This window comes from Pseudophryne corroboree, chromosome 3, assembly GCF_028390025.1.
Source record: "Pseudophryne corroboree isolate aPseCor3 chromosome 3, aPseCor3.hap2, whole genome shotgun sequence".
NCBI classification, from domain to species: Eukaryota; Metazoa; Chordata; class Amphibia; order Anura; family Myobatrachidae; genus Pseudophryne; species Pseudophryne corroboree.
Window position 1 is genome coordinate 186,286,570 of NC_086446.1, and position 13,277 is coordinate 186,299,846.

A 13,277-nucleotide genomic window follows, 5' to 3' on the forward strand; every position below is an offset into this window, starting at 1 on the left:
GTACGTTATATGTACTCCTGAGTCCTGCTCTCAGACTCTAACTGCTCCCCACTGTCAGTGTCTCCCCCACAAGTCAGATAATACACTTACAGTCACACTATCTATTATCTAATCTATAAATATCACTTCAGCAAGTAGTATAGTAGTATACAGTATAGTAGTACTCCTCCTAATAATGCTCCCCAAAATACTGTGTCTCTCTCTTCTCTAAACGGAGAGGACGCCAGCCACGTCCTCTCCCTATGACTCTCAATGCACGTGTGAAAATGGCGGCGACGCGCGGCTCCTTATATAGAATCCGAGTCTCGCGATAGAATCCGAGCCTCGCGAGAATCCGACAGCGTGATGATGACGTTCGGGCGCGCTCGGGTTAGCCGAGCAAGGCGGGAAGATCCGAGCCTGCTCGGACCCGTGTAAAAAACCTGAAGTTCGGGCGGGTTCGGATTCAGAGGAACCGAACCCGCTCATCTCTAGTTTTAACTACAGTACCTTTACAATGTAAAAAAAAAAATGTAACTATAAACTTGGGTCGTCAGTTAATGAACACTGTTTTTTTTTTTGTTTTTTTTTACCCTTGCCAAGCCTGCTCGAGTGGACACATTCACTTTCCTCACCAACCTGGCCCTGACTGAAATGGTTTCCCCTTAGTCCATGAAGCATTTATTTTTCTTTCTACTATTTTCTCCTTTCATTCATTCTATTTTCAGTCTACATTTTCAAAAGTCTCTGTTCCTGAGGATAATTGGCAATTGTGCCTCCCAACCTGAAACACAAAGACAGGGCACCAAATGTATAAAACTAAACCTACAGATGTTTCCTCGTTCATCTTTGCTGCAGTCACACCAAATAGACCCTCCTAGCACGTCAGGTCGCGTATGAATCTTCTAGCATCGGGGGCCTTTTTTCCATCATCTTTACTGAAAATGCATCTAAGTCATAAAGCAATGCAACTAGGAGACTGAGCTGATTAACTTGACATATGACACTTATATATTTGTGTGAGTCTCTGAATCTGTAAATGAAGTGCTATAAAAGTAGCAGCAGCAGCTTTTTTCCCACTACAAGTGCTGTTCTGCTCTGTATACAGACTCAGTCACACACAATATACCCGTGTCATATATCAAATTAATCAGCACAGTCCCCTCGTGTATCCTAGATGTGACTGCGCTGTGATTAAAACGCATTTTCAGGAAAAAAAAAAAAAAAAGAAAAGACACCCAATATTAGCAGAGTTGCATGGGGCCTGGCGGCTCACTTACGCCAGGCATCTCACACTGCATGGCGTAATGAGACTAGATGTTATGAGGACACATCTGTATATAACAATGGAAAAACAACTTATATTTATATCTATCTGCATGCATGTAAAATTAATCTGGTCAAGTAGCTTCTTACATGAAGTCACATATAAATTGTAGTAAAATCTACACAACTGCGCTATTTTAATTTTAGGTTTTGTGAAATCTGAATTTAAGATTTTAAAAGGAAAAAAAAAATCAATAATTACATAAACTGAACTCGAAGTCTTCTATTAGAAAGAATAACAATAATTTGAAGATTATCTTGTATATAGGTTGCACTACATCTTCAAGAACCTATAGAAAGCGATCTGTAGACAATCAACCATGGCATTGATACAGGGTAATTCCATGATTATGTCAACCAAAACATCTTTTCCTGAAAGTGGCCACAATTAATCTTGTAGTGAAAATTTATATTCTCTGAAGTTAATATTTTGTAAAACCAAAGATGATAAACACCTGTTTTTCATAAATCATAAGTTGGCAGCATTGTTTATTCATGATGGCAGTCTGTGGAAAGCTGTGGTGATTTTGTGCCTTATTTGACAATTTTTTTGGCCTACAGTTGATGACGAGGCAAATATTCATACACACCAGATTATAAGAATCTTACCAGAGCCACAATTTGATAATAGGCTTAAACTGTATTTTCAAGATGTTAGCTTTGATAATGATGTAGTTTAATTGACAGATTTAAATGGTTTTTGCAAGTATTTTGGAACATGTCGTGTCTGTCACAATTCCTATGTCGTGTCTGTCACAGGAATAATGTTTAATAAAATATTTACAAATACTTGAAATTTCTTATCTTCTTTACCCAACCAAGCCAACAACTCTATCATTCTCAGTGTTAAGTCATGGAACTGTAGGTTTCATATTTTGGAAGATTTGGAAGGAAGTTATACTCATCCTGAATTTGTGTTCCCGTTCAGTGTCATGTCTGTCACATAATATTTGCACCTGTATAATTCTGATAATTACAGAATTAAACTTCCCTGTTACTTTAACAGTTAACTGAATGATTATAGTTTATAACTAGCATAGTTTGCAGAACTTCTGATATCTTATTAATGAAAAAAATAATCATTATTCTTGCAGTGAATAATTTGTTGTGTCTGTCACAAATGGAATTGCCCTACAGTATTTTATTCCAGTAACCATGTACTGAGAAAGGGTAACGCATATCACCTTAGTTCAACATCAGTTTCAAATCAGTGGATATCATTACTATGCTTTGTAATTCGGGGGGCAAGAGGAAAACCCACTCTCTACAATAGATTTCGAAGACCTTTGTTGAAGCCTTAAACTTTCATATTTGTAAGAGCATGTATCATATACTGTAAGCCAAGGTTTTGTAGAAATTGCGTTGAGCAGTCTAATGGTCAAAGTGGAGAATAGACAACTATTCCGTTGTAAGGGCAAACTGGACGATGCTATATTATGCATTGTTTTGCAAACACTTAGATAACATCATACCACTTTGACACTAAAAAGATAAAATGTAATCATATATTTTACAGTTATTTAAGTCTAAAAGGTATACAGGGTCTGATTCAGAGGCTCTCTAATCACGGTGCACGCTTTACCCTGAGTGCTTACACGTTCAAATGCAGTCATCTGCATGAGAGGAATGCTGAAACTAGCAGATGCAAGTGTGGATGTATCAGCTCCACCTCAGGCCCACAATGTATAAGGATGTGTAACAATGCAGACAATTGAACAAGTTACCATTTGATACCACTTCTCCTTTGATCTGTAATACATGTACATTTCCCTCATGGAACACCAGTACTACTGTATATTGTCTTTTGGACACACCCCATGGAAGAATCAATAGATTACCAGTTGCTGTTGTCTACGCAGTTCTGACATTTCCTTTTGATCGGCCTCATGAATCCGCTTGAGGTCCTGGCAGGACTGCTGCAGATGAGTGAACTCGCGCTGCAACTGGGCATGTTTCCTGCGCAGACTCTCGCTATCCTCCTGCAGCTGCGTCTGTTCATTTAACACACGGCTATGTTGAGTGCTAAATGCAAAATATATGAAAAAGGGAGTCTTTAGAGCCTTCAAATGATTCTATCTTTTAAAGGCAGGGTACAGACGGCATTGCAATCCCCCTATAGCAAGTCAACTAAGCTACATTGCTGACTGCACCTTATACCACAGTACTGTACATGCAGAATATTATTGTGTGTCCTCTAAGGAGACACTGCCAATGAATGTGGTAAACAAAGGCCTCCACAGGGAATAATTAGTCCTATTCTACACACAGCAAAGAGAACATGCTGGATACTTAAAACAGGCGTATTCACTTTAAATGCAATATCTGCACAAACCAGACTACACTACCAGATATATTTAACCTAACTAGGATCTATGGAGTCTGCTAAAGTCTGTACAGTGTATAACAATAAACATATATTCAATATCATAACATCAAATAAAATTAGATGAAAGAATGGGTGACATCAGCAATGCAAACAGAGCATTTCAGACAGAAGCTATGAAACAGTATGATCTGCGGCCCACATTTACATATTGATAAGGGTTCTTCTCAAGACGGTATTTAATAGACATTCCTATGTCCATTCTATACAGGTAGACCAATTTGCAATGTTCATTTTAGTGCCATCTGTGGAAGAAACTCAGTAGTGATGTTCCAACCAACTTTCCTTTAATTGAGGATCACAGGTGGAGACTCCTTAAAGATTTTGGTGGGAAGATACTCTCCCTTTTAAGGCGTTCAGGCAAATCAAGATTATAGTTACCTCAATTATGATCTGTATCATGGACGGCCAAACTATGGCCCTTTGGCCAAACATGGCCCACCACCAGCAGAAATCCGTCCCTGTCTGGAATTCCTCAGGAAAGACCAGACTGGAATTCAGCAGGTCTGCACCACTCAGCACAGGAATGGTGACTTCACTATGAGCGCATCACGGATGGCCCTATGCTGCTCTGCCTCCAGTCCACCCATGCGGCTGAAAGGATGGAGGTGGAGCAGCAGAGGGTCAGCATGACTTGAGTGACGTGCACAAAGTGCAGTGGATGGACGGAGAAGAAGACTGGATCCTCGGTGGTGAAAGTAACTAAGCCAAAGGCAATATAATGCATGAGGAGGCTCTGAGCCGATAAAGGGGCATTACTGAAGAGAATCTGAGGCTGGAATATAAAGGGGCATGACTGAGGGAGATCTGGGTGGCATATTGGCGACATTACGGTGTGGCATATCAATTGAGGGCATTACTGTCTGGTAAATCAATTGGGGCATTACTGTGTGGTAAATTATGAACTGGTGACACTGCTGTATGGCAAATTATGCATCTCACTGCAGTGAGCGAAATCTAGAATCATTCTAAATATGTTTAATTTAAGATATTTTTATTCGTTTTAGTGTTTCTTAGAATTACATTTGCTCAGCAAAGAAAACTTACCTAAATTCTGGGAGGCTAATGGTTAGAAATAGTTTATTGGCCTTCCGTCACAATGGAATTTCAAAATAAGGCTCTGCAGGAAAAAAGTTTAGATGCCCCTGGCCTACATCCTGTGCACCAAGAAAGTAACACTATGGGGGGAGTTCAGTTGCCCTACAGCATTTCGAGAGTTTAACAATACTTACTGGTAAAAATCTGCTTCCTTTGCAGCCTCCTCACATTTTTTAAGTGCTTTGGAGTGCTGGCTCTGTAGGGCTTCCAACTCGGACATCGCTTTCATGCACTGCACCTTCAATCGCTCATAATCCGGCGTCAATTTCGGACTTGGTCTACGTAACAATATTTAAAAATATATTTTATGAAGTGTTTACAGTTGAAGCCTTTAAACATTATGTATTCCCCTGCTTTGAGTCCTTGTTTGTAAAACAAGAAGTTAATACTCTTTATTGGAGTGTGCGGAATGGTTACCCAGCCTGATATTATCCGTATTCAGTGTATAGGTCAACAGGCAAAAGGTCAACAGTTAATAGGGCAACCACTAATGGTCAATATGCATTAGGTCGACATGGTCAAAACGTTAACATGTAAAAGGTAGACAGTAAAAAAGGTAGACAGGTAGAAAGGGTCAACACACACACATGGGCAAAAATAAGATTTTACTCACCGGTAAATCTATTTCTCGTAGTCCGTAGTGGATGCTGGGAACTCCGAAAGAACCATGGGAATAGCGGGCTCCGAAGGAGGCTGGGCACTCTAGAAAGATTTAGGACCACCTGGTGTGCACTGGCTCCTCCCACTATGACCCTCCTCCAAGCCTCAGTTAGGACACTGTGCCCGGACGAGCTGACATAATAAGGAAGGATTTTGAATCCCGGGTAAGACTCATACCAGCCACACCAATCACACCGTACAACTCGTGATACTATATCCAGTTTGACAGTATGAAAACAACTGAGCCTCTCAACAGATGGCTCAACAATAACCCTTTAGTTAGCAATAACTATTTACAAGTATTGCAGACAATCCGCACTTGGGATGGGCGCCCAGCATCCACTACGGACTACGAGAAATAGATTTACCGGTGAGTAAAATCTTATTTTCTCTAACGTCCTAGTGGATGCTGGGAACTCCGAAAGGACCATGGGGATTATACCAAAGCTCCCAAACGGGCGGGAGAGTGCGGATGACTCTGCAGCACCGAATGAGAGAACTCAAGGTCCTCCTCAGCCAGGGTATCAAATTTGTAGAATTTTGCAAACGTGTTTGCCCCTGACCAAGTAACAGCTCGGCAAAGTTGTAAAGCCGAGACCTCTCGGGCAGCCGCCCAAGATGAGCCCACCTTCCCTGTGGAATGGGCTTTCACTGATTTAGGATGCGGCAGTCCAGCCAGAATGCGCCTGCTGAATCGTGTCACAGATCCAGCGAGCGATAGTCTGCTTAGAAGCAGGAGCACCCAGCCTGTTGGGTGCATACAGGATAAATAGCGAGTCAATTTTCTTGACTCTAGCCGTCCTGGAAACCTAATTTTTCAAGGCCCTGACTACGTCCAGTAACTTGGAATCCTCCAAGTCCCTAGTAGCCGCAGGCACCACAATAGGTTGGTTCAAGTGAAAAACTGATACCACCTTAGGGAGAAACTGGGGACGAGTCCTCAATTCTGCCCTCTCCATATGAAAAATCAGATAAGGACTTTTATATGACAAAGCCGCCAATTCTGATACACGCCTGGCCGAAGCCAAGGTCAATAACATGACCACTTTCCGCGTGAGATATTTTAGATCCACGGTTTTTAGTGGTTCAAACCAATGTGATTTTAAGAAACTCAACACCACGTTGAGATCCCAAGGTGCCACTGGAGGCACAACCGGGGGCTGAATATGCAGCACTCCTTTTACAATGTCTGAACTTCAGGTACAGAAGTTAATTCTTTCTGGAAGAAAAACGACAGAGCCGAGATCTGTATCTTAATGGAGCCTAATTTTAGGCCCATAGACACTCCTGCTTGTAGGAAATGCAGAAATCGACCTAGTTGAAATTCCTCTGTTGGGGCCTTTTGTGGCCTCACACCAAGCAACATATTTCCGCCATATGCGGTGATAATGTTTTGCAGTTACATCTTTCCTGGCTTGAATCAGCGTAGGAATGACTTCCTCCGGAATGCCCTTTTCCTTTAGGATCCGGCGTTCAACCGCCATGCCATCAAAACGTAGCCGCGGTAAGTCTTGGAACAGACAGGGCCCCTGCTGCAGTAGGTCCTGTCTGAGCGGCAGAGGCCATGGGTCCTCTGATATAATTTCTTGAAGTTCTGGGTACCAGGCTCTTCTTGGCCAATCCGGAACCACGAGTATCGTTCTTACTCCTCGCCTTCTTATTATTCTCAGTACCTTTGGTATGAGAGGCAGAGGGGGGGAACACATAAACCGACTGGTACACCCACGGTGTTACCAGAGCGTCCACAGCTATCGCCTGAAGGTCCCTTGACCTGGCGCAATATCTTTTATAGCTTTTTGTTGAGGCGGGACGCCTTCATGTCCACCTGTGGCCTTTCCCAATGGTGTACAATCCTTTGGAAGACTTCTGGATGAAGTCCCCACTCTCTCGGGTGGAAGTCGTGTCTGCTGAGAAGATCTGCTTCCCAGTTGTCCACTCCGAGAATGAACACAGCTGACAGTGCTAACACATGATTTTCCGCCCATCGGAGAATCCTTGTGGCTTCTGCCATCGCCATCCTGCTTCTTGTGCCGCCCTGTTGGTTTACATGGGCGACTGCCGTGATGTTGTCTGATTGGATCAGGACCGGTCTTTTGAAGCAGAGGCCTTGCCAGACTTAGGGCATTGCAAATGGCCCTCAGTTCCAGAATATTTATGTAGGGAAGTCACCTGACTTGACCAAAGTCCCTGGAAGCTTCTTCCCTGTGTGACTGCCCCCCAGCCTCAAAGGCTGGCATCCATGGTCACTAGGACCTAGTCCTGTATGTCGAACCTGCGGCCCTCTTGAAGATGGGCACTCTGCAGCCACTACAGTAGAGATACCCTGGTCCTTGGAGACAGGGTTATCAGCCGATGCATCCGAAGATGTGATCCGGACCACTTGTCTAACAGGTCCCCCTGAAAAGTTCTTGCATGGAACCTGCCGAATGGGATTGCTTCGTAAGAAGCTATCATTTTTCCCAGGACTCGCGTGCAATGATGCACCGATAACTGTTTTGGCTTCAGGAGGTCTCTGACTAGAGATGACAGCTCCATGGCTTTCTCCTCCGGGAGAAACACTTATTTCTGGTCTGTGTCCAGAACCATCCCCAGGAACAGTAGACGTGTCGTAGGAAACAGCTGTGTCTTTGGACTGTTTAGAATCCAACCGTGCTGTTGTAGCACTTTCTAAAATAGTGCTACCCCGACTAGCAACTGCTCCTTGGACCTCGCCCTTATAAGGAGATTGTCCAAGTACGGGATCATTAAAAACTCCCCTTTTTCGAAGGAGTATCATCATTCCGGCCATTACCTTGGTAACACCCTCGGTGCCATGTACAGTCCAAACGGCAGAGTCTGGACTTGGTAATGGTAATCCTGTACCACAAATCTGAGGTACTCCTGGCGAGGATAGTAAATGGGGACATGCAGGTAAGCATCCTTGATGTCCCGGGATACCATGTAATCCCCCTCGTCCAGGCTTGCAATAACCGCCCTGGGCGATTCCATCTTGAACTTGAATTTTTTTATGTATGTGTTCAAGGATTTTAAATATAAAAAGGGTCACACCGAACCATGCGGTTTTGGTACCCCAAACCGTGTGGAATAGTAACCCCGTCCTTGTTGAAGTAGGGGCACCTTAAGTATTACCTGATGGCAATACAGCTTATTAATTGCCTCTAGCACAGCCTCCCTGCCTGAGGGAGTGGTCGGTAAGTCATATTTGAGGAAACGGCGGGGGGAAGACATCTCGAATTCCAGCTTGTACCCTTGAAATACTACTTGAATGAAACAGGGATCCACCTGTGAGCGAGCCCACTGATCGCTGAAATTTTTGAGACGGCCCCCCACCGTACCTGGCTACACCTGTGGAGCCCCCGCGTCATGCTGTGGACTCAGAGGAAGCGAGAGAAGAATTATGATTCTGGGAACAGGCTGACTGGTGCAGCTTTTTCCCTCTTCCCTTGTCTCTGTACAGAAAGGAAGCGCCTTTGACCCGCTTGCTTTTCTGAAGCCGAAAGGACTGTACCTGATAATACAGTGCTTTCTTAGTCTGTGAGGAAAACTGAGGTAAAAATATTTCTTCCCAGCTGTTACTGCGGATACGAGGTCCCAGAGACCATCCCCAAGTAATTCCTCACCCTTATAAGGCAGAATCTCTATGCGCCTTTTAAAGTCAGCATCACCTGTCCAGTGACAGGTCTCTAATACCCTCCTGACAGAATGGACATTACATTCATTTTGGATGCCAGCCGGCAAAATATCCCTCTGTGCATCCCTCATATATAAGACGACGTCTTTAATATGTTCTCATGTTAGCAAACTAGTATGTTTGACAGGGTCACCGACCACGCTGCAGCAGCACGCTCTGCAGGTTTTAGTCTAGTACCGGAGTGTGTAAAAACAGACTTCAGGAAAGCCTCCTGCTTTTTATCAACAGGTACCTTCAAAGTGGCCGTTCCTAAAACGGCAGTGCCACCTATTTTGACAACCGTGTGAGCGCCTTATCCACCCTAGGGGATATCTCCCAGCGTAACTTATCCTCTGGCGGGAAAAGGTACGCCATCAGTAACTTTTTTTTTTAAATTACCAGTTTCATATCAGGGGGAACCCACGCTTCTCACACACTTCATTCATTCATCTGATGGGGGAACAAAACACTGCCTGCTTTTTCTCCCCAAACATAAAAACCCATTTTTAGAGGTTAATGTCAGAAATGTGTAACACATTTTTTATTGCCGGGATCAAGTCACGGATGTTCCTAGTGGATTGTGTATATGTCTCAACCTTGACGACACTGGAGTCAGACTCCGTGTCGACATCTGTGTCTGCCATCTGAATGAGCGGGCGTTTTTGAGCCCCTGATGGCCTTTGAGACGCCTGGGCAGGCGCGGGCTGAGAAGCCGGCTGTCCCACGGCTGTTACGTCATCCACCCTTTTATGTAAGGAGTTGACACTGTTGGTTAATACCTTTCACCTAACCATCCACTCTGGTGTCGGCCCCACAGGGGGCGACATCACATTTATCGGCATCTGCTCCGTCACTATATAAGCCTCCTCCTCAAACATGTCGACACAGCTGTACCGACACACCGCACACACACAGGGAATGCTCTGACTGAGGACAGGACCCCACAAAGCCCTTTGGGGAGACAGAGAGAGAATATGCCAGCACACACCAGAGCGCTATATAATGTGGGGATTAACACTATAACTGAGTGAATTTTCCCCAATAGCTGTTTGTATATACAATATTGCGCCTAAATTTAGTGCCCCCCCTCTCTTTTTAACCCTTTGAGCCTGAAAACTACAGGGGAGAGCCTGGGGAGCTTTCTTCCAGCTGCACTGTGAAGAGAAAATGGCGCCAGTGTGTCTGAGGGAGATAGCTCCGCCCCTTTTCCGCGGCCTATTCTCCCGCTTTTTTCTGGATTCTGGCAGGGGTATTTACCACATATATAGCCTCTGGGGCTATATATTGTGGTATTTTTGCCAGCCAAGGTGTTTTTATTGCTGCTCAGGGCGCCCCCCCCAAGCGCCCTGCACCCTCAGTGACCGGAGTGTGAAGTGTGCATGAGGAGCAATGGCGCACAGCTGCAGTGCTGTGCGCTACCTTGGTGAAGACTGATGTCTTCTGCCGCCGATTTTCCGGACCTCTTCTTGCTTCTGGCTCTGTAAGGGGGACGGCGGCGCGGCTCCGGGACCGAACACCAAGGACTGGGCCTGCGGTCGATCCCTCTGGAGCTAATGGTGTCCAGTAGCCTAAGAAGCCCAATCCGGCTGCAAGCAGGCGAGTTCGCTTCTTCTCCCCTTAGTCCCTCGCTGCAGTGAGCCTGTTGCCAGCAGGTCTCACTGAAAATAAAAAACCTAATTCTATACTTTCTTTCTAGAGGCTCAGGAGAGCCCCTAGTGTGCATCCAACCTCGGCCGGGCACAAGATCTAACTGAGGCTTGGAGGAGGGTCATAGTGGGAGGAGCCAGTGCACACCAAGTGGTCATAAATCTTTCTAGAGTGCCCAGCCTCCTTCGGAGCCCGCTATTCCCATGGTCCTTTCGGAGTTCCCAGCATCCACTAGGACGTTAGAGAAAAGTATTTTTTTCTTGTTTTTTCCTTCAACTTGCTCATATTTTACCATCCATGTGGACCATGATTGCGAACAGTAACCTGTGCCAAGCGCAGCAGTATCAGAGATAGGCACCTTGCCCGGTGGGCGACGTGGTACACTAATGGGGCTTTCTTGAGGCAGAAAAAAGACAAAACACCCCAAAAATATGTAAAATAAAATTGTGTCAACCTATTTGCATGTCAACTTTTTGACCCTGTAGTCCACTTTTTGGGGTCGAAGTATTGACTAGATCTTTTTAGCTTACATCTAATGATCCACACCCATTATTATTGTCCTTTATTTATATGGTGCCATAAGTGCCCCGGTGCGTCCTATAAAGTACATTAACAGAAACAATATGAACAAAACAGAAAAGACTTACAGCTCAAACACTGCAGAACATAAACTGCAAAGTTTAAAAGCATTGCTGCATCAGCAGTCATTATACCCAAATAAACAGCCCTGGCTGAAACCAAAGGTTTGCTACAGTTGTTGGCAGTGAAGAGGATATAGTAGTATAAGGAAGGAAAAGCACTTGACGCAAGAGTGACTTGCTCGTGAGAACTTACAATCTAAAAAAATCTAGGGGCTAATTTATCAAAAACTCGTTGTGTATGACAAATGGTGCTCCAACCAATCAGTTCCTAATTGTCATTTGTTTGAAAAATTACAGCTGACAGCTGATTGGCTGGAGCACCATTTTTTTACGCGCAATGAATTTTAAAACTAGTTTGGTAAGATAAAACTGGTTGATAAATCAGCCCCTTAAATCTGTCTTGTCTGAATTATAACATTTGATTATAACATTAATATTTTTTCATTTGTGGCAGGGTTGGCTGGTGTAATCCACCTTGGTTTAAACCAAATGGGTTTTTTTATTAAAAACCACTCTGGTGTTTTTATTATGCTTTTACTATAGGTACGGCGCCGTGACTTATTGAAAAAAGCCTATTATACGGAAAAAAATGTGTTTTTATTCAAAATGTTTCATGCCAGTGACACGTCCAGTGCTTATGCTTAACTCCTCCCTTGTTGTGTGTGTTTCTCTGAAAATTGCTTTTGCATTTTCCATTTTGTATTACTATTCAGATTTATTTAATTATAAGTAAAGCCAACCATACACTAGGACGATTTCAGGACCGACTGCACGATTCGGACACCTCAAACGATGCACTGCATTGTGTGCAAATCGTGCAGTGTTTGGCAACGATTACGACTCAATGCGCTGTCATACAGGTCAAATGTCAAATGTCGTATCTTCTGATCATACATGCAGCCCATATGATCAGTCATTATCGTTTGCAGATCGTGCCATGTTTTTTGCGCATCCAATGCATCGTCCAATCTGCGTTATTTTGAGTGGCATTTCCCTGGACACTTTTTGTGAGACACATGATCGATCATTAGGGTCGAATGATCAATCATCAGATCATTTGCGCATCGTGTGTCATGAAAACACCAAATCGTGAGGCCGCGATTGCCATTGAGCTGCCGGGGAGTTCAAGGGAAATCGTGAGACAAGACGCATTTGATGCTGGTCGTTCTAATGTATGGCCAGCATAAGACTAATACTTAACATTAACTTGCTCTTATTTTCAATTTCATCTATCTCTGAGTATACTTTGTATGTATTAATATGTTTAGTCTATCTGCATATATTTAGATGTAATAGGAATAATAAGCTGAAAAAATTGGTCTTATTGAAATAAGTACATAAAATAAATCAAATCAAACCCTAATAACATTCTTAATGTTAGAAAGCATTAAAACATGGTTGATCAAGGTTTCTAATACAGAATTCAATTTTTTTTCCTTTAAAACATTACTGTAAAAAAAAAAAAAAATTGTTTTAAATGGAAATAAAAAAAAGTTTTAAACAAAATAAAAAAAACTTTGTTTAAAAAAACAAACAAAACTTTTTTTCTTCCCCCCCCCCCCCCCTGATTTGTAGGTAGAAAAGGATTTAAAAATGTTTACAGATTCAGTAGGGCACCTGTGATTAAAACAAACTCTCAAAATGTCACATATGATACTGAGGTCAAACCAGGGCAATCTATATCACCTGCAATCATCAAATGTTGACCCTGGTGAGGACAAAGCCAGGCGCTTTCGAAGCTCATCTCTCTCACGTGTCACCTGCCGTAACTGTGATAGTATAGTGTCCAACTTTTCACTCATAAGGCGGCTGTCAACAGCAGACAATGGAGGGGAAGAGGCCTTATTAGTCGTACCTAGAAAGTTGAGATACA

At 43.4% G+C, this 13,277-nt stretch overlaps 1 protein-coding gene across 3 annotated transcripts in view; it reads right to left on the reverse strand.

Moving 5' to 3' along the window:
- Window positions 1–13,277, reverse strand: part of DLG5 (discs large MAGUK scaffold protein 5) — a 245,975-nt gene that overhangs the window by 131,883 nt on the left and 100,815 nt on the right. For all 3 annotated transcript variants that reach the window (XM_063958703.1, XM_063958702.1, XM_063958704.1), the window contains exons 3-5: window positions 13,091–13,259; window positions 4,921–5,064; window positions 3,144–3,327 (exon numbers count right to left, since the gene is read on the reverse strand). In XM_063958703.1, coding sequence (XP_063814773.1) covers window positions 3,144–3,327; window positions 4,921–5,064; window positions 13,091–13,259 — 497 coding nt within the window. The remainder of the gene's footprint in view (window positions 1–3,143; window positions 3,328–4,920; window positions 5,065–13,090; window positions 13,260–13,277) is intronic.